Source organism: Gastrolobium bilobum, unplaced genomic scaffold (assembly GCF_033153095.1).
Source record: "Gastrolobium bilobum isolate Gb01-03AN ecotype WA unplaced genomic scaffold, APGP_CSIRO_Gbil_v1 utg4377, whole genome shotgun sequence".
In the NCBI taxonomy this organism is placed as follows: domain Eukaryota; kingdom Viridiplantae; phylum Streptophyta; class Magnoliopsida; order Fabales; family Fabaceae; genus Gastrolobium; species Gastrolobium bilobum.
In genome coordinates, this window is record NW_026895684.1 from 384,203 (window position 1) to 406,343 (window position 22,141).

At 32.7% G+C, this 22,141-nt stretch overlaps 2 protein-coding genes across 2 annotated transcripts; both read left to right on the plus strand.

Moving 5' to 3' along the window:
- The first annotated feature begins 874 nt into the window (after positions 1 to 874).
- LOC133290977 (uncharacterized) lies at positions 875 to 4,045 on the plus strand. The gene is made up of 8 exons (XM_061489139.1): positions 875 to 1,141; positions 1,290 to 1,392; positions 1,867 to 1,974; positions 2,075 to 2,184; positions 2,398 to 2,505; positions 2,582 to 2,627; positions 2,923 to 3,054; positions 3,716 to 4,045. Exons 1-8 carry the CDS (start codon positions 933 to 935, stop codon positions 3,797 to 3,799), a joined length of 900 nt encoding a protein of 299 aa, XP_061345123.1. The 5' UTR covers positions 875 to 932; the 3' UTR covers positions 3,800 to 4,045.
- Positions 4,046 to 14,196: 10,151 nt separating this feature from the next.
- On the plus strand, positions 14,197 to 20,848 carry LOC133290418 (cellulose synthase A catalytic subunit 6 [UDP-forming]-like). The gene is made up of 14 exons (XM_061488501.1): positions 14,197 to 14,741; positions 15,515 to 15,710; positions 15,803 to 16,038; positions 16,147 to 16,249; positions 16,337 to 16,517; positions 16,864 to 17,130; positions 17,281 to 17,626; positions 17,722 to 17,859; positions 18,201 to 18,326; positions 18,422 to 18,634; positions 18,717 to 18,987; positions 19,081 to 19,277; positions 19,388 to 19,738; positions 20,121 to 20,848. The coding sequence occupies exons 1-14, from the start codon at positions 14,661 to 14,663 to the stop codon at positions 20,706 to 20,708; spliced, it is 3,294 nt and encodes a 1,097-aa protein (XP_061344485.1). The 5' UTR covers positions 14,197 to 14,660; the 3' UTR covers positions 20,709 to 20,848.
- Positions 20,849 to 22,141: the final 1,293 nt, after the last annotated feature.

Genomic DNA, 22,141 nt, shown 5'->3' on the forward strand with positions numbered 1-22,141 from the left:
TTCTAGCCAAATCAAATAGTTGGATGAAAGGAGAGCATTGCACATATTTTCAATTTTATTTTTTTATAATCACGCCATATATAGTTCTTTTAATATTATTAGAAGAAAATGTACCGTCAGCCCTATACACTTGCTTAATTAGCGGAAGAATTTTGCAATTCCTCTTACACGTACTTAAATGCAAGTTACATGGAGATTCATTCTTAAATCGCCGTTATGTTTTCTAGAGTATTGACAATTTCACAACGAATTTTTGGAAGTCATAAAGGCGCAATTGTGAAAGAAAGGGAAAAATTGTCTAAAATCTCAAGCAGCAGCAATGCAACAATTCTATGCCCATTTGAAATTAGCAAACCTACTATGTTATCATTAAGTTGTCTGTTGCTAGCTATCACAAATTATAATTTCAGTTTGAATTGATGACAAATCATCACAAATTATAATCTCCAGTCAATTTTATTTTTATTTTTATAACATAGTAATTGCAGTCAAAATAAAAGAAGCTGAATTTATCTAAAAAAGCTTTCCACATCGAACTTAAGATCTTTCCTCTTCTTACATGGGAAAACCACGGTTCACTCCTAAGAGAAAGCAACTAAATGTCAAAGCAGAAACACGATGATCATGAATCAAAGCCTTCTCCAAAAAGAGACACGATATTTATTTATTTAATCCTTAAAGATTGGCATCGAAGGTCCATCAGCAGCAGGAGCATCACAGTAGCCACGTAAATAATGACCTTCCTCAGCAGAGAATATGATGTTTATTGGTCGGGCTGATAATTAGAATCGGCCCAATCCTTTTTAAATCAGGCCCAACCCTACAACATACTGAGGCGAAAATGGATTGGGCTGTGAAAAAGAGGAGTAAGATGGCGGTGTGGTGGAGATGAGAAAGGGTTTTGGTGCGTACTGAGTGAGGAAGAAGAAGAGATGAGCGTGGAAGATCTTCCGCGGAAGGAGGTGAACGTGCTGAAGGGTCACGAGGGTGCCGTATTGGCCGCCAGGTTCAACGCCGACGGAAATTATTGCCTCAGTTGCGGCAAAGACCGTACCATTCGCCTCTGGAATCCCCACCGTGGCATCCATATCAAGACCTATAAATCCCACGGCCGCGAAGTCCGCGATGTCCACGTCACCCCGTACTCTCTCTCTCTCTCTCTCTCTCTCTCATCTTTACGTCATTCTTGATATATGTAAATGCTGAATGTAATTTGATTACTGAGAGTGAATTATGAAATGTATGTATGTATGTATATTCAGAATGTAATTTGCATGTTATTATTTCAGGGATAACTCCAAGTTATGTTCCTGTGGTGGAGATCGACAGATCTTTTATTGGGATGTTGCCACCGGACGTGTAATTAGAAAATTTCGTGGCCATGATGGTGAGGTACTTCTTATTAATATTTATTCTTTGCTATTGTTTGAATCCTGTTATTGCCTTTTACTCTTTACAAATTACACTTGTTATATGCACCGGTTCCAGACATATGTCAATGTGCACCTTCAACAGAGTTATTCCTGTTATTTTTTTATTTTTTATTTTCTCAAATACTACATTCCATATTTTAATTCATTTACAAGAATAAAATTAAAATTTAAGATCCTCAAGAGTTAAAGTGGTTTTGAGTTCTTAATGATTGTTATTGCGATATGTATTGACCTGACACTTAAATCCAAAGTAGGCTATAGAGTTGTTGTTGAGATATATAGTCCCACATTGGTTGTATGAGCAACTAATGTGGAGTTTATAAGCCTTGGGCACTCCCACCCTTTGAGCTAGCTTTTGGAGTGGTGTATCCCAAGGTTCTTTACAGTTGTAGATGTCATTTTTATAGTTTCTGATTGATAGTTTCTCTTGTAGGTAAATGGTGTAAAATTCAATGAGTATTCATCTGTTGTAGTCTCAGCTGGATATGATCAATCATTGCGTGCTTGGGACTGCAGATCCCATAGTAACGAGCCAATTCAGGTGGATTTCATCAACTCATCCCTCTTCGCCCCCCCTCCCAAAAAAAGGGAATTTATTTTTCTACTGGCTCATTAATCAAGAGTTGCAATTTGATATGCAGATTATTGACACATTTGCAGATAGTGTGATGTCTGTTTGTTTAACAAAAACAGAAATTATTGGAGGAAGTGTTGATGGAACTGTTCGAACTTTTGACATTCGGATTGGCAGGTTTGTTCCAACATATTTAGAAAACTTCAAGCCCATTTTTTTTTTCTTTTTTGTAATTAATGAATTTATGTTTACAAAAAACTTATCAAGTAATGTTTGTTAGGTGATATTTCAAAATGAAAGAGATACAATGCCATTAGACACTTTTAATTGTTGCCGTAGAAGTTATTTGAATTATGAAATTCTACTAATGTTTTCTTTTCTATTCACTAGAGAAATATCTGACAACTTAGGGCAACCTGTCAACTGTATTTCACTGTCAAATGATGGTAACTGCGTTCTAGCCGGTTGCTTAGACTCTACTCTGCGTCTTTTGGACAGGTATGTTTGTAACATTTTGGTAAAATTTACGATGGGCCTATATCCCTGCTTGTTTCATTGTATTTGCTTTTGACAGATCTACAGGTGAACTATTACAAGAATATAAAGGACATACTAGTAAGGTTAGTCTGCAGATGCCTAAATCTGTTTTTACAACTTTCTAATGCTCCACATATAGCATTATCTAATGATACAGGAAGATACTGGGTGCATGCTCCCAAATAATTGTGGGCTACAAGTTGAGATTCACTGTCAATTTTACATTTGCATTTCTGGAGTACTATTTATTGAATCCTGCAATTATTTATTCTTAAAGCATAATTTTTGTGTGTTTTAAGTAACTTTACTTCGTTCCCTACTAACATTTTGACTTAGTCATTTTATGAAATTTGATCATTTATATTAAATTGTCCTCAGTCTTACAAATTGGATTGCTGCCTTACCAATACGGATGCTCATGTAACTGGTGGCTCTGAGGATGGCTTCATCTATTTCTGGGATCTTGTAGATGCGTCCGTTGTGTCAAAATTCAGAGCTCATACCTCAGTGGTAAATTTTTTTACTAGCTTATTCTTTCTAGAGGAAAGCTGTGCAAGAATGATGCTGAAAGGACATTATAGACGTTTCTTTGACTAATAGTTTTACATGAATCATGATTATGGCTTCCTCACGTTTTCAATTCCTTAAGCCTCAACAAAGGAAAACTGAGTTCCTTTATAGTACTGGCTTAATATCATTTTACAAAATTGCTGTCTAATAAATTTATGCTTTTTCACTTAAATTATATGATTTCTCATGGAATGGATTATGTTTGTGTGAGCCACTTATTTTCGCATTGTGTTGAAGCCCTGTGTGAAAAAAATTGTTGTGAAATAAATTTCTCTCTCACAGAATATCTCGAGCAGTTATTGTTGATGCTACTATGGTTTGCTGCTGATTATTAGTTAATGCTCTTTATGCTGCATTTTATTATTGTCAGTTTCCAGTCTAATGACAATGTCATCATTACCTTAAATTATGTGTTGAGATGCTTCATTTCGTTTGTACCGAAAAAGTGTGTTGCTGCTGGGACTGATGGCATTTTGGGTTTTATAATCCAATTGTTGTTTTGCTTTTAGAGACGCATAGGTTTGTGCATAGTTTTCTTCTAATTAACACCTTTTGGAAGGATACGACAATGATATAATGCACAAGGATTTTCTTTTGTCAGGTAACAAGTGTAAGCTATCACCCAAAGGAAAACTGCATGGTAACTGCTTCTGTAGATGGCACCATTCGAGTATGGAAGACATAAGAATAAAATGCAACCACAAACCTTATCTGGTGTGTCCGCGCGGGTCTAACCGACACTAATTAATGTAATGATGCTTACTTGTCCAGTTGCAACTGGAGCCCACAGACTTTTTGTAGTATAGTTGGCAATCAAGTGGTTGCGATACTGTTCTGTACCTACAAATATATATTGTGATCTGATCTGTAACTGGTGTTTCTCCAATGATCTAACCTCTAGTTCCTTTTATTTGTAGGCTAGTCGTTTTAACTAACCAAAAAAACTGTTTTCTTCAGATTAGAGAAGCAGAACATTATGGATAGCTCATCTCATTAATCGTTTCTCAAATTGATTTGATTAATATTTTATTTACTGTTGCAAGACATGCATATTTTACATGTTGTGGATAATTATATTGATTAGGTATTAAGGATGCCTTTTAATATGACCTTGTGAATATAGTCATTAATATTTCTAATAATTTTGTAATAACGTACAAATTATGGATAGATTAATCTTATCTTCTATTTATGTTTGTCGTCTTATATAAAGATATGTTTTACCCATGAGAGAAGTAATAAGAAAGAGAGATTATAATTAGTTCGACAAATAGATTTTTAGAATTTCTAACCAAAATTTTCATGTTTCATTCAAAATACAATTATTTACAATTAAGTAATGCGTTTGATCAAGTTGGAAGTTTCATTGAGATAGAGTATTATTATTATAATAATTATTATTATAATGTAACATACTTTATTTTTCTTGTAACTTCTTGCTTGAATGTGTTTTGTATATCTTCATTGTTATATATTCTTGATTAATATGTTGTCTTATATTTTACAAAATTAATGATTTTTTATTATTATTTATATAAATATTTGTGTTATGATTTTTAAAGATTTATACTTTTTATTCATGATTAAACATTTCAATCAATTTTAAGAATAATTTAAAACAATGGTATTGAGAAAATATTTTTTTAACTACACTTACACTAAGTATGACTAATCATACTTCAATCAATAGTGTACCAAAAATTTGTAAATGGATCATTTCTTGTATATATAATGGTTGATTAAGTTTTAAGAGAAACCGTTAGAATGACTTTGTTTTGTTGTTATAATTCTTATCTCTCTTAATAATGATGTAATAACCAGCATATTATACAGAAATATAAGCTCACTCTACAGACTTTTTGATCAAACCTGATTTTTTTTTAGAAAAAAATACTAATTTAATTTATTTTTTGAAAAGATATTTCAAACTAATGTCGTCAATCCCGCAATTGAATTCTTCGAGACAAATCCTGCACATCATAGAATGGAGTCTCGCATGACAAATATATGAGACTTTACAACAAATGTGCGAGACTTAAAAGAAGAACATTAAACCTCGTACTGTTAACATGAGAGACTTTCACACTGACAGTAAATCTTCCATCACTGATACGTGGAAATTGTCTCATACAGTTAACAAATATTTACTGCATTAGTTTGGAATATATTTTCAAAAGTGAATTAAGTAGATATTTTTTTTGTGAAAGACAATTATTTGATAAAAAAAAAATCCATCTCTTCAATCTTATCTAGTGTTATCCATAAAGAAGTAATAAAAAAAAATTATAACTAGTTCATAAAGAAATAAACTTTAAAAAATCATGTTTTTATTATCTTAATCTCTCTGCATTCCCTATCTTTAAATTATTTACATGAACATTTTTATTTAAATTTTGTTCGTCAGAGATATATAAACCAGTTTAACAATTGATTGATAGATGAATTAACCCAAGTTGTCTTTTTCCCTTTAACTTTTCCATGTCAAAATACTCATTACCTCTATAATATTTTATTCTTTTTTAGTTTATGGTAATACTAACTAACATATTTATTTTGACCAATATATGTTTACTGTACAATGTAACTAAGCACGCAAATTTTGACCAATATATATTTACTTTCATCGATCGTGTTAATAATTATGTAACCGACACATTGGCGTCGAGCCACCCGTGTGCTTCATGTTCTTGTTTGGATGCAGAATAACTCACACTTGCTCTGGCATCTACTAGAACGTGAACTGGGGTAGTTACATTACATCCAGCCAAACGAGTAATAAACTCACAGCGTTGTTGTTATATGATTAATTTTGAAGTCTTCGCTGTCACATTTTCCAGGCAAGATGGATTCCCGCGTACATGTGGCTTGCAATTATAACAATAATAAAATTTAGTGGTCGTTATTGTCATTATCATCGTCATGATAGCATCTTGTAAATATACATTTAACAATTATTTTATTTAATGTAAAATATTTCGGTATATAAACATGCCAAACGAATGCGGTTTAAATGTCCATTTGTTTTGGTGAAGTTTATTTATCTAATGAACACAATTGGGATTAGCTAATAAGAAAATACAACTTATAATTAATCACAATTTTGTAGATCTTGTAAAGGCAACTCTACCTAATCAGGCTAATTAATATTCTGATGTTGATGTTGATAAAATTATGTAATGCGTATAAATTGCATATCTCGCAAAGTCAAAGACATATTCGATAGCAGATTGATATTTGAGTATCAAATTTTTTGTTGTAAAAAAAAAAAAAAAAAAAGATGAGAATTTTAACATCCTCATAAATTTAAGAAATTATTAATGACATATATGAAATGAATAAAAGTATGAGGATCTTGATTTCAATGCATGTTATATTCCTCCTAATCAACTTAAATAAAATAAAATATTCGTTGATGTTACACTATACCAATCTATCTTATGTATTGTTTTGAGTTTGGTGGTCTGTCAAATTATATATTTCAATGAACCAGGTAGAAAGGAAGACTTGTATGTAGCGTTGTCCAATTATAATAATTGTATCCACCCTTTACTTGTTGTAGTGTAGAACCTTTGTATTTTTTATAAAGCAACTCGAAAGAAAATATAGTTTATAAAATAAAGAAAGGACGGAGAAGAGAGAGAGAGTAGACCCAAGCCACCGACACTTCTGATTGGTAAACTAGATATCTGAAGTGACCGTGCCCTTATGTAATAATGGATCACAACATTTTTTTTTAATAAAAAAAGAATGAAATGGACAAGGCACAGTGTTTGTGTCTTTGATTGAGTATAGCTAGCAGGGTTATAGTTGCAGGAAAGAAAGTATTGACCCCATGGCATTGATGCAAAATCCGTACGAAAGGGAACCCAAAAAAAAAAAAAAAAAAAAAAAAGTTTACAATGAAATTGAAGGAAAAGTGAATAAAATATCATTTTTTGATAAATTTTTTATCTAAATACCATACGAACAGTATTTTTGACCGGACTGCCACATGTTATAATTCGTTATCACTTGTAATGAATTTTATGGCCAATAATTTTGTGACACGTGATCATATTACATACCAAATTTATTATCACTGGTAGCAAATTTAATTCTTTTCATGCAAAATTATGTCACTTGTCATAAAATTATTGATGAACATAATTTATTACTGGTCATAACAAATCCATCACATGACAATGTAATAAACAATATTATTCGCGTAATCATTTGTATAATTTTTTTTTCAAAAAATAACATTTTGATGGATGTTTCCAAATAATGCAAGTGCTAGGCTGTGGGAGGGAGTCATTGATTCAACATGTCAAATATAGAGTAAATATATTTTTCGATTCTCAGCAAATTTTACGATGTCCGCTTTAGTCCCTAGCAAATATCGTGGTCCTTTAAAAAATTCAAAGTGAACTCATTTTAGTTCTTTTGAGAGACAAATGTGGATCTTTTTTGAATTTGTAAAGGACCACGATTTCAACTAAATAGTTTCATTTTAAATTTTTTAAAAACCACAAATACCTTCTTTATTTGCTAGAGACTAAAACGAATATTGTAAAATTTATTGAGGACCGAAAAAGATATTTACTCCCAAATATATCTCTGCCCCGACAATGGGTTCCAGTTTTCTCTTTTAGTCTTTTGGATTTGGTGTGGTTAATGTTTACTGTTAAGGGCATCGTGTGGTTCACAGTTCACTTTGCACCCAACACAAGCGAACACATCGCCAGCTGTGGCCTCTTGTTCTTCGCGGTCCCACTATTAATTATGATATTGGAACTTGCTCGGCTGTCCCTGGCCCCACCTCCTTCACGTTCTTTTTAACGTGGCATGTTGTTATTACAACACAAATATCAAATATCACCATGGACTAACCCAATTATTAGGCTTTGTATACGCTTTGCTTGGCTCTTCCATGTATTCCCCAAATACTCATGGTAAGGATTAAAAAAATTAAAAAAAGGGGAAATGAAACATCAAATAATTATTTTGTTTTCACATGTAAGAACAACTTATTTTAATATTTTCCGTGTAGGGAAAAGTATTTGTCCTTTTAAATGACACAACTTATATCCTTTCACTCTCATAAAAAGGTGGGACCCACATCTTTATATTTTTTTGTCCACTCTCTCTCCTCCTTTATTTATCTCTTTCTCTCACTTAAAATGACATAATTTTACATCCTTTAAAATGATACACACTTTTCCCTTTTCCGTAAGTTATGTCAAATGTTTGTAAATTTATTAAAACTATAAAAGTTAAAAAAAAAAATCATAGGTTTAATAATTATTAATCAAATACTTGCTTCCCCTTCTTCTTCTTATTAACTCACTTCCTTTTAATTTTTTAAAGAAAAAGGAAAACTCTATTCGCTTTTAGCTTTTAGCTTTTCTCTTTTCTTAGCGAAGGACAATGGCTATTGCCTGCATTTGGAAGCCCTTTGCGCTACCATATTCACTTTGGAGAAAGGCAAATGTTAAAATAAATGTTTCATTAAAGGAAATGTTACATTGACAATAGAATGACAAATTAATTGCGGTGGGATGAATGTATCACTCGTGCCAAATTTAAGAGCCAAAATTTAGGGGTGTTTACGGTCTTAATTAAATCGATTTCGAAACAAAAAATTATTCTATCCAATTCATTCAATTTAATTATTTAATCATTTATTTAGTTTAACTTTTTTTAATTTGATATAATTTTCAATTTTTTGAAAAGCTCAAAATTTCAGACATATAGATCATCAGGCATATCAAAATAAAATTATTCAAAGTTACAAATCACTGAAAAAATCAGGTCTTCAAATTAAAACAAGTCTTATAACACTTGAAGAATTAAAATAGATTAATAGACAATAAAAAATTAAAACAAAATAGTTTATTATCAATAATATTCAAGATTTCAAGTCTATAAAATACCAAATTTTCAAGTCATCATCTTTCAAAAATAATAAATACATAATATTAGATCGTACTGGATTAGTTTTCACCAACCAAACCAAAAAATAATTCAATCCAATTAAAATATGCGATTTTTTTTTTTGATTTTTGATTTTTTAATTTTCGATTAATTCAGTTATAATTTTTTTGGTTCAGTCATTACGGTTTATACAAACATTTGATCAAATTTAAATTCAACAATTGCAAAGTAATCGTTATACATCCATCATAATACCCTTTCTTGTTATTTTGAGCAATATGTATCATTATATACTTTATAAGATATAAACTTTCTGTTAATATTAAGTGTTACTATAGCATTTTTTTTGGTTATTCATAACTAAAATTATTTGAGAGAAAATAAAATACAATAAAAAATATGTAGAATTGAAATATTATTTTGATTCGGAAATGTTGCAGAATACCTTATTATTTAACCATGTGTTGTAGAATGAATACTTTAATGCAAATTTAAAGAATATAATTTTATTTTAGTCATTTAAAGTTAAAGAGATTAATGTCATTTTTTTTTATTTCAAGGATCAATATAGTATTATACTTTGAGGAGTAATTTGACAAAATAAATATTAATAAATAACAATATAACGTACCTATAAATAGAATACAAATAACTATGGCGCCTTTATTAGTTATGTTATATCTATATTAACCTATCCTCTAATATAATAGAATAAAAAAAATTATTAATTTATTGAACAAATTTCTCATTGATGTATTATTTTTGAACGAGCTTACTAAATTCTTTTAGATTTATTTTCTACTCTGAGTAAAGATCCACTCGATTTTAGGTATATGTTTAGAGCACTATATTAAACTTTTACTTCGACTTTTAGATTAAGAATGTATAATTAAACATAGAACTTGACTAAGGAGTTTTTTTTTTAAAACTTACTTGTTTTTTTACTCTCATTTTAAAACTCCATGACCATTAGGTAGTGACTAAAACTTGCTTGTTTCTATCTATATTTCGTGAAAAATGAATAATAAAAAAAATTCCAATAATTTCACTGAATAAATATAATTTTAAAAATTAAATCACAAACAATAGTGCACGGATAATATTCATACAAAGTTTTGATTGTAAAATGTTCAAAAAAAATTAAAACATCAAAATCTAGTGATTACTTTCTAAGAATGCAGCGCCTTTTAATGCATCAAGACAATTGACAAAACTTCTTAAAACATAAATACCAAGTAATTAAAGCAATATGAAATGTAGGCGACAATTATACGTACATAATAAATTACTAAAGAACTAAAAAACTAAAACGTATGTACCAAAAAAAATCTAAAATGACATTTTTCATATTTTTTTAATATCTGAATGTGATTACGAGAAAGATTTACTTAAAGGTGTAAAACTTTTATTGATTTTATTCATAAAATTTGAATATGAAATATTATTTATAAAATAAAATCAATCATTCATAGTTTACTTCAAGACAGGTATCACTTTATGTGATTAGGAGAAAAAACCCTATTTTTTTATTGGGTTTGTTTTTTCTTACGGTAAGTCTAATATAACTTCGTTTTGGACGAAAATCATGTTATTTTTGTAATTTTAATTTATTTCAAAATTATTATAGTCTTGATAATTATAATTATTTAATACTTTAATTTCAAAATAACATCGTTTTAAAAATAAATACGAATAATTTAACTGTAATAACTGCATAAATATTTTTCTATTTTTTATTATTGTAAATTTGGTAGTTAGGAGAATAGAAGACAAATTGGGAAATATAAAACATAAACAGCCTAAATACAGTGTATATTCTACCGTTTTTTAATTAATGAAATAAAAAGGATAACACTAACATATGTTGCAACTGCGAAGTAATCATACGCAAATCACGATCACAGTTGTTTTTACGTGACGCGGACAAGCTTTCCTAAATTAATGAAAGCGACTTTTTTAATTGAATATTAAATTAAAATATCACCACCGACAGCGGATGATGCTCATGTGGCATAAAAGTCATAAACATTATTATAATAAAAAGAGGAGAAAGAAAAAACAACTCAGAAAGAACTGTAGCATCACATTTAATTTTTAGAGTAACTAACAGGACGTGGTATATGGTATGCCAAGTATTAATTTAATTTGTTATGTTTTTTGTGATTAAAAACATAGAAAGTAAATACATTGCTCTACACTCAAGGCATGTTATAATAATAAAGATTTAGTGAAATGTATGTCTGTAAGACATAGTTAACAAATAAAAATATTACTAATTATCTTTTACTAATCAATTAAAAATCAATTATTTTTTTAGGATATTAAATATTTATTTTTTATTTTTTATTTTTAAAATTGTCTAAACTTAGGTCATTAATGAATATCTTATAATTATAATAAAGGGAAAAATATCTAATATTATTTTAAATAATATCATTTTGAGATTGAAAAATTAAAAAATTAGAATGATAAAATTTATTATAACCTTGAAATAAATTAAAATTACAAATACATCATGAATTTTTTCTCCAAAACGACGTTATTTCAGTGAACATTAGATAAAGTTATCTAAAATAACTTTAGAAAAAATAAACCCTTATAACAAAATGAAGAAAAAAAATCACGGTAAGTATGAAATTTGAGGATTTCCATTTCAATAAACCAAACCTAGAAATGGTGTGTTTTGGTTTGCAAGCACAACTTGAATTATTATTCAATAATCTGATTACACAGACAAAGCGAATGATGGACTTATGAATGGATTGGCCAACCCATGTTTTGAATTTTAAGTAACGGAAGATTAATTTTTTTGAGGCGTGAAGATTATCTAAGTGAATTTTGTCTATATTAACACAAAAAAATTTCATATATACAAACCAAGAATCAAACCCTTATCAGTATATTTAAGAGAATCAGCCAAACATGACTAATAACTATATAGTTCATAATTAAGCCAGTGGACCCAAATGCAATCAAATATACAGATCTAACTACCCAATCCCTTATAGCATAAATCAACATAATATGTTATGGTCCACAAACACTGAATAGGGGATTGCAGGTTGCAGCTTACAGAATACTCAATTCCCGTTATAATTTTTTTTTTTTAAAGATTATGAACCAATATAGTTTTTTTGTACGATACATAATATAGTTAAATTTCATACTAAATTTAAACATATCTATCTATATCTTGTTAAATAAATGCCTTAATTTTGTTTCAGATTCACAATCTTAATTTTTCAATTTTGTTTGTGTAGAGAGCATATAATGCATTTTTTCTTTGTCGAGTGAATGGTAATTTAAATCTCGATTTAAATATCTGTTTTGATAATTTTATGATTTTTTTTAATCAAAACGATTTCATCACTAAATAATTGGTTCACACGCGTCCCACCCGTAAATATTCATTTATCTAATGCACTATGGTAAATATATAGAATTAAAAAGGTAACACGTTCTCCTTGTCGTGATGTTATGCTAGGGAGTAGGGTCAACAAACTACCGGCATATGCTTCACTTTATTAGTTTCCAGCACTCTATGATTAGCTGTAATGGAATACATTTTATTTATTCTCGGTCAATCATTTATACTTTATGTGTCGGTCATCCTCATCATCTCAAACCTATTAGTAGCAAACACAAGTTAATCGATTTTTTATAAAGTAAAGAATAAGTAGACCAATCTAGATCCATAGCTTATGCAAGAAGAAAAAAAAAAGAATTAGTCAATAATTGAAGTTAATATTGATTCCTATGGATTTTGGACTATTTTTCTAAAACTTTTTTCTTTTAATTTCAAAGTGTTTGGTTGGAAAAATATTTTCTGCATTTATTTTTAGATGTATGGTTGATGCAATATTATTCGTAAGGGGAAAGAAATCTTTAGATTAATATTATTTAATTGGACGGTTGTGATTCTTGTAGATTTGATCCGATGCGGCAATATTAAGCAGATTTTTCCCGTATAGATCTGCATCTGCTAGATTTTCATTTCTTAAAAAATGTTTCAATTTTTCGCGAATATATTTCAATATATCAATTCAATTAATGCGAATGGTCCCTTTCTTTTCTTATTTCGATTCTCTTTAATTATACAAAAGTTAAAATAACCAAATAAAAATTACACGAAAATGCTAATAGTAAAGCTGTACAATAAATTGTACTAAACAAAAAAAAGATGTACCATAAATACCAAAAGAAGTTATGAGTATTTTATATTTCCTTATACACATAACAATAGGTGAATGAAACATTAAATGAAAAACAAAGCGTACATTTACAATAAGTGAGAAGAAGGATCTCGATTCAATTTTATCAATATCACTTTTCAAAGAGGTATTTTTGATCCAATTCGAATTTAGGATTAGTCTCCTAATTGAATTAAAGAGCTGAAACTTATAAGAATATTTAAAAATTTTATTCGTTTTAAAGAAATAATTATGATTAGTATATAAAAAAAAAAGCGTATATTCACAATAGGTATAAACGTAAAGTGTGTGTACTATGTAGGGAGATAGAGAAATTAAAGGACATGGTCTACGCCGCGTGAGTTGATCCTACTTGCCAGTTCCAGCCAAGCCAACCCAACCTTTTTCTCTCACTCAATCACTTTCCTTTCTTTCTTTGTTTCCATGTAGTTTCTCTTCAAAATTCCAATCTAGTAGGTGCCAGTGAATCGTGATCTGATTCCACTCTCAAACCCAACTGTGCTGGTGCTGGACCCGGAGTGAGAAAAAAAAAAGAGGGTTTTTTTTTTTCCAATTTTAACACAACAAAAAAACACGATACTAAAACAAAAACCCATTTCGTAATAATAACGGTTTTAACCTTTTTTTCTCACCTCATGAAAACCAACAACAACAACAAAAACATTAATAATCATTTTCAATGCAGCTTAGACAATAATAATAATAGTAAGACACCAGCAAAGAAAGAAAACTATTAATTTTCCATTTTCATTACTCACCAAACTCCGGTGGGGGGCACAGCCCGTGCCAAGCGCCACCACCACAATCTGGGCCCCACACCACCCACCTCACTCTTTACTAACTCTCACTCCTAATTTCTATATATTTTATATTTTATTTTTTTTATAATTTTGGTGTCTGTTTTTTTTTTTCCTCTTTTTAATAATCTCTACTTCCATTGCTTTAACTCTCGATCTCCCTTCTCTGTCTCTCTGTCCCCTCTCTTACATTGTATCTCCTTTTCTCTTACGCGTCTTCATCTCCACTCACTCACACACACACACGCACTTTCCCTCTCTCTCTATCTTCTTCTTCTTCTTCTTTGTATTGTACCATTCACTTTCTCTCTCTAAATATTGCCTTAGATTAGGACCTCCCGACGGTGGCTTCCTTGTAAAGGAACCAAAGTACAGCCAACCCTTTAAAAAAGTATTTTATTTTTCGTTAGAATTACGAATTTATTTATATATAAAAAAAAAGAAGCAAAAAGGAGTGATTTTGGATCCGTTTATTTGCGTTTTGCTTGTGATGGTAGTGGGTGTTGTTTTGTGTTGTGTTGTTGGCCAATGCAAAAGTGGATCTTCTGAAAGAAGAAGAGGAAGAAGGGTTTAAAGAGAAGACTTTCAAGTCCAACAAGAACAAAAGTGAGTGAGTGAGTGAGTTATGAACACTGGTGGTCGACTCGTTGCTGGTTCCCACAACAGGAACGAGTTCGTCCTCATCAATGCAGATGAGAATGGACGGGTAAACTCTCTTTCCTCTTTCCTCTCTTCATTTACCCCATCTTCCCCTAACTAGCAAAAGTTGTTTTTGCATAATTTTCTGTTCCAAATTTTGTTTTTTTCTTCTTCTGATCTCTAGTTCTGCACAAAAAGTATCCATCTTTTTTGTTGTTTTACATTTTGATGCTGCTTCTGTTGTTACCTTCTTCTCTCTCTCTCTTTTCTTTTCTTTTCTTTTCAGTTATTAGTTGGGGGAAGGGTGCTCCGATTTTGCGTTTTTATGTGTTATGTTTTCCGCTAAAGTATTGGCTATGAACAAAAAATGGCTTGTGAGCTTCTGCTCTTCGAAATTGAAGTTCTATTTTTTGGTTTCTCTGGGGGATAAACTTCAGATTTAATTGATCTGGGTGAAGTTTGTGGCTTGACCTTTATGGAGTGTGTGTATAGTGGTCTACAATGCATATACGTTTATGCGGATTATGTGTATTATCGCTGGTGACATTGATATCAGATTTAGTTGACCGGCGAGGGTGGAAGAATTGCCAATTATTTAGTCAGATATGGGGAGATTTGATGTTGATGCATGATTTGCTTATGTTGTAATTAGCTTTGGAAAGATCAATGATGATTCTGTGAATAAATTTGTCTTTTTTTTCCCTGCCTTCATTTTCTAGCTCGTTTATGAAACTTGGATTTGAAACTTGGATCTTCTTAGATCATTTAGTTTTCTAGAGAATTGTAAAATCAGTTGCTGATGACACTAAACTCTCGTTTTCTTGGTTTGTTTCTTCTCAGATTAAGTCTGTTCAAGAACTGAGTGGACAGATATGTCAGATTTGTGGGGATGAGATAGAGGTTACTGGGAATGGTGAGCCATTTGTTGCTTGCAATGAGTGTGCTTTCCCTGTTTGTCGGCCATGCTATGAGTATGAGAGGCGAGAGGGGAATCAGGCCTGCCCTCAGTGTAAGACCAGATACAAACGGATCAAAGGTGAGATTGATTTTGTATTCCTCACTTTGACTTTGGTAACTTTCCTCTGTTGTAGGCATTCTTTTATAGTCTTACAAATGAATGGATTGCAGGTACTCCCAGGGTTGAAGGTGATGAAGATGAGGATGATATTGATGACTTGGACAATGAGTTTGATTATGAAAACCCGGATGCTTTGGGCCGGCAACAAACTTCAGATTCATTGTTTTCTGGACGCCTTAACACTGGACGTGGTTCTAATTCTAATATATCTGGCATCCCCACAAATTTTGAACATGGCTCACCTCCTCTCAATTCTGATATCCCACTCCTGACTTATGGGGAGGAGGTATATCTTCAATTTTCCCTTTTGACATGTCTGATTTTCCTTCAACATGTGCATTACTTCACAATGGCAACCATGATCCCTACATAATACTTTTTTTGTTATTTATAGGATCCTGAGATATCATCTGATAGACATGCTCTAATTGTTCCCCCATATATGAATCATGGGAACAGAGTCCATCCCATGCCTTATGCTGATCCATCTATTCCACGTAAGTCTTGTACAATTGTTTAGTTCTGCATTTTGACAATTCGTATTATCTGTATATATTGTCACCCTCGTGATTCTTTTGTCATAGTGCAACCCAGACCGATGGTTCCAAAAAAAGATATTGCGGTATATGGGTATGGAAGTGTGGCTTGGAAAGACCGGATGGAGGACTGGAAGAAAAGGCAGAATGACAAACTTCAGGTGGTGAAGCATGAAGGGAGCAATGACGGAGACTTTGGTGATGAGTTTGAGGACCCTGATTTGCCCATGTAAGTCTCTCACTCAGGATTCTCTTTTGCTCCCATTTAAGTTCCTAATTGTGCTCCATGATTGGAGTGCCACCAACTGGAGCGCCACTCTTTAACATCAAGGCCAAACCATTTTGCATCAAGAAAGACATACATCCATAAATGTATGTAGGTAGTTGTCGGTGCATACGTATGTCTTGGCCAAACAATCTGTTATTGTTTTGTTAGTTTTTAGGTGTTGTGAGCATGCTCTTTGGGGTAGGAGGGTTGCAAGTTCACCTAGAATGAAGTAATTATATTACTCTAATTTTCTGCCATATATTTTGCTTTGTTCATTAACATTCTTTTGATCAATATATTATATCAGGATGGATGAAGGCAGGCAGCCACTTTCTCGAAAGATACCTATCCCGTCAAGCAAGATAAATCCATACAGAATGGTTATAATACTCCGCCTTGTAATCCTTGGGCTTTTTTTTCATTATAGAATTCTCCACCCAGTTAATGATGCATATGGGTTGTGGTTGACGTCAGTCATATGTGAAATATGGTTTGCTGTATCATGGATAATGGACCAGTTTCCAAAATGGTACCCAATACAGCGAGAAACATACCTTGATCGTCTATCACTGAGGTAATTGAGCCTACCATATCTGGTGATTTTTATTTCTTGATTTGCGCCTATTCTGTACCCAATTAATTATATGTCTAGTGTATCTCATTCTATTTGTCATGCTCAAATTCCTAGTATGTGGCTCAATATTGGCTTCTTACATGCGTGCAGGTATGAAAAGGAAGGGAAGCCATCTGAGTTGTCCAATATAGACGTCTTTGTCAGTACAGTTGATCCCATGAAAGAGCCTCCACTGATAACAGCAAACACTGTTCTATCTATCCTTGCTGTTGATTATCCAGTTGATAAAGTTGCATGCTATGTCTCAGATGACGGTGCTGCCATGCTTACTTTTGAAGCACTCTCTGAGACATCTGAATTTGCTAGGAGGTGGGTTCCATTTTGTAAAAAATACAATATTGAGCCCCGGGCTCCAGAATGGTATTTTGGTCTGAAGATTGACTACCTGAAAAATAAAGTACATCCAGCATTTGTCAGGGAAAGGAGAGCAATGAAGGTTTCAACTTTCTCCGCTTGTACTTCTTTCATTTTATATAATTCGATTCTTGTGTTTGACTCTATTAATGGTCTTTTTCTTTTTGGTTGTTACAGAGGGATTATGAAGAATTTAAGGTGAGGATTAACAGTTTGGTGTCAACAGCACAAAAAGTTCCTGAGGATGGATGGACCATGCAGGATGGGACTCCTTGGCCTGGAAATAATGTGAGGGATCATCCTGGCATGATTCAGGTAAGAAGATATATCAATTTAACAGACGCCAACATTAGTTTTTGTATATGGTGATGGGATTCTGGTGAGATGACATTGAATACCTATTTTCTTTTTATGTTTTCTGTTTTAATCAATTTGTTTTTTTTCTAGCTTTTAAAGAGTTGTCTGGTGCTTAGAATTATGAAAACCTTGGTGTGATTTTCAAACTGATTTGCATTATATACTGAAAAATATTCATGCCTTGCTAGTAGACTTGATTGTGCCACTTTCTTGCTTTTACTACAAGATTTGGATCCTAGTTGTAACATTTCACTAGTCTCATGAGTTGGAAATGATGATATTCTTTTTGTATTTCACAGGTCTTCCTTGGTCAGGATGGCGTTCGTGATGTTGAAGGAAATGAGTTGCCTCGCTTGGTCTATGTTTCTCGAGAAAAGAGGCCAGGATTTGAACACCACAAAAAGGCTGGGGCAATGAATTCTCTCGTAAGTCTCAAGTTACTTTTATTTTGGTTCAGGTTCAACTGATGATCCAGTGGCCTCAAGTAACATGTTTTTGTAATAATAATAAATATTTGTAGGTACGGGCATCAGCAATTATCTCAAATGCACCTTATCTTCTGAATGTTGATTGTGATCACTACATTAACAATAGCAAGGCACTTAGAGAAGCTATGTGTTTTATGATGGACCCTCAACTTGGGAAGAAGATTTGTTATGTACAATTTCCTCAAAGATTTGATGGGATTGATCGCCATGATAGATACTCAAACAGGAATGTTGTATTTTTTGATGTAAGTTTTTGCTTCATTATTTACTTTGGATTTTTTCTCTGCCTTTTCTGATGACAACTACTAACTCCCCAATTGAAAACAGATCAATATGAAAGGATTGGATGGAATACAAGGTCCAATTTATGTTGGAACTGGATGTGTTTTCAGAAGATATGCGCTTTATGGATATGATGCACCTGCCAAGAAGAAGCCACCGAGCAAAACCTGTAACTGTTGGCCAAAATGGTGCTGCCTATGTTGTGGCTCTAGAAAGAAAAAGAATGCAAACGCTAAGGATAAAAAGAAGAAGGTGAAGCACAGTGAAGCATCAAAGCAGATACACGCACTTGAAAATATTGAGGCAGGGAATGAAGGTTAGAATTTTGGATATCTGGCTGTCCTTACAAATCAAGACACTTACTGTAATAAAATTCCTTGATAATAATACTAAATACATTCTGTTTCAGGACCCAATAATGACAAGTCATCCAATTTGACTCAAATGAAATTGGAGAAGAGGTTTGGACAGTCTCCAGTGTTTGTAGCCTCCACACTTTTGGAAAATGGTGGAGCTCCACATGGTGTGAGTCCTGCCTCACTTTTAAAAGAAGCCATCCAAGTCATCAGTTGTGGTTATGAAGACAAAACTGAATGGGGAAAAGAAGTAAGTGCCAAAGGAAGTCTTTTTTTTTTTTTTTTAATTCTTTTGGAAAAACTTGTTTTCTAGTTCTTATATTTTTTTCCTTGTGCTCTTGATTTTTGGCTTATCACCAGGTTGGGTGGATATATGGTTCTGTGACGGAAGATATCTTGACTGGATTTAAAATGCATTGCCATGGTTGGCGGTCTGTGTATTGCATCCCTAAACGGCCTGCATTCAAGGGGTCAGCACCAATCAACCTTTCAGATCGTTTACACCAAGTTCTTCGATGGGCCCTCGGGTCTGTTGAGATTTTCTTCAGCAGACATTGTCCAATCTGGTATGGCTACGGTGGTGGGTTGAAGTTGTTGGAACGATTTTCCTACATAAATTCGGTCGTGTATCCTTGGACTTCCCTCCCATTGATTGTCTACTGTACTCTACCAGCCATATGCCTTCTGACTGGAAAGTTTATTGTACCTGAGGTATGCTTGTTTGCAGTATCTATTATGTCTTTCAGTGAGAAGAAATTCCATTTAAATTTCCCCTTCCCCAACCTAGGAATTAAGAAACAAGAATATGCCGTACTAAATTGGTTTTGCAAAGGTCTTTTTGATAGGTCAAATTGATTGGTAAATTTGAGTTTTATTTAGTATCTGAAGAGTAGCTGTTTTTGGAAATAATAATGCTAGGTGTAGAAAACTAGTATGAAAATTGTTTTGGAGCAATTAGTTGGGTGGCTGTGACTCCCTTAAAACCTTTTTGAAGGTCAAAAGTGTTGGATGTTACTTTGTCCCTTTAAGCAGTTGGATTTTACTTCAAACAATACTTTGGCCACTAACATACAACATTCTATTTTATATGCAGATTAGCAACTATGCCAGTATTGTGTTCATGGCACTCTTCATATCCATAGCAGCAACTGGTATCCTTGAGATGCAGTGGGGTGGTGTTGGTATAGACGATTGGTGGAGGAATGAACAGTTTTGGGTGATTGGAGGTGCTTCTTCACATCTGTTTGCCCTTTTTCAGGGTTTACTGAAGGTTTTGGCTGGTGTCAACACAAACTTTACTGTTACCTCAAAAGCAGCTGATGATGGAGAGTTCTCAGAGCTCTATATCTTCAAGTGGACATCACTATTAATTCCTCCAACTACGTTATTAATAATGAATATTGTTGGGGTGGTTGTTGGGGTCTCAGATGCCATCAACAATGGTTATGACTCATGGGGACCTCTCTTTGGTAGATTATTCTTTGCCTTGTGGGTCATTATCCATCTCTACCCATTCCTTAAGGGGTTGCTTGGTAAACAAGATAGGATGCCAACCATTGTATTGGTTTGGTCAATCCTTCTAGCTTCCATCTTGACTCTCTTGTGGGTTCGAATTAACCCTTTCGTGTCAAGAGATGGCCCTGTCTTGGAAATTTGTGGATTGAATTGTGACGACTCATAAAATAATAAAAGCTGAAGGTGTTTTTCAGCTACACTGTATGTTGAAAGAAGCAATGCCTTGAATATGACACACGCTCCTCAAAGTTGCACGAATTTTTGGATGGAAAGAAGTTGTATTTTTCGGGTGTGTAGATATAGAGGAAGGGGGTTGGTGGGGTGTGGGGGGGGGGGGGGGGGGGGGGGGGGGGGCTGACACATTGTTACCTGTAATAGGGGTTTTTCATTTATTCTTTCATTATATATTCTGTGGGTTTCAGTGTTGTTCTGTTTTCAGTTTCATGTATTCTTATAAGAAAGAACATTGAATGATAAATTATTCCCTCCTCAAAATGAGGGATCCGTTGTCTCAAGAATTAGTTGTCATATTTTAAGGTATGGTGGTTCTTGTTTAAACCTTGGGGACATGGGAAATCTTCCTCATTTGTAATACCATCAGCTATGGATATTCTTGTTCCTCTCAGATGTTCGTTGTATTTAATTTTCGGTTAGATTTGGTGTAAGTCTTGTTATTGTTATTCTTACACTGGTGTAGTGTAAATTGATCCTATTTCATATATATATATATATATATATTGTGGTGGTTGTAACTGCAAATTGCTTCTTATTTTAGATTTATTCGGACATTTTGAGATTTGTAACTTCAGTGAAGAAACGTACTATTCGGCAACTACGCTGTCTTTTTGCTGTTCCAAACATTGTACTTTGCTACTATGCCTTTCTCTCAATGAAATCTATCTTCTTCGTCAATAAAGTAACATGAAGAAACATCAATACCCTTATTTGGAGTTGTGGTTTTAGACCTATCGTTAACGGGAAAAAAGTACTAGTAAGAAGGAAGACCGATGTCCTTACATAACAACACTAATAGAAAGGGGACACAAAAGCCATGAAATATGTTGTTTTAACTCAAACTCTAGTTCATATTCCAAGTATGACAACCACGTTTGGAAAATAAGCAAAAATCTTCACATCGAGAAAGCAATTCTAACCATAATTAAGAGCTCCTGCTTCCCATTTTCAATTATATCTTTATATTAATATTGAAATTCACATGACATGATCAACATAATGCCAAAATCCATAAATTATTTGCATTTTTATATTGTTTAGGAGAGAAATGGGTCTGAACTCTTGAACTCTCGGAATATTTACTTCCGTTACCACTCATTTACACTTATGCCAGTAGAAAAAAAAAAAAAAAAAAAGGAAAGGAAAACGAATTGGTTCGGGATCGGAGTGTTCTTCTAAGATCCCGTTCCCGTTCCAGGTGTTCAACTTAGTGAAGCATGGTTAATTTTTATAGCTTTGGTGTTCCTTTTTATCTAATGTCATTATAACGTGGTAACAAACATGTTTGGTTTAGTTTTTAATAAATATCGAACTAAACCGAACCAATTTTATTTTACTTTTTTCACAACCGATTTTATTTAAAAC

What these genes read in the sequence shown, in the direction of transcription:
- LOC133290977 (XM_061489139.1), top strand. Translation starts at nt 933, where the DNA reads ATGAGCGTGGAAGATCTTCCGCGGAAGGAGGTGAACGTGCTGAAGGGT. An exon ending in CGCGATGTCCACGTCACCCC is followed by an intron (nt 1,142 to 1,289) that starts GTACTCTCTCTC and finishes TTATTATTTCAG; the next exon opens with GGATAACTCCAAGTTATGTT. An exon ending in TTCGTGGCCATGATGGTGAG is followed by an intron (nt 1,393 to 1,866) that starts GTACTTCTTATT and finishes TTTCTCTTGTAG; the next exon opens with GTAAATGGTGTAAAATTCAA.
- LOC133290418 (XM_061488501.1), top strand. Translation starts at nt 14,661, where the DNA reads ATGAACACTGGTGGTCGACTCGTTGCTGGTTCCCACAACAGGAACGAG. An exon ending in CAGATACAAACGGATCAAAG is followed by an intron (nt 15,711 to 15,802) that starts GTGAGATTGATT and finishes AATGGATTGCAG; the next exon opens with GTACTCCCAGGGTTGAAGGT. An exon ending in CTGGGGCAATGAATTCTCTC is followed by an intron (nt 18,327 to 18,421) that starts GTAAGTCTCAAG and finishes AAATATTTGTAG; the next exon opens with GTACGGGCATCAGCAATTAT.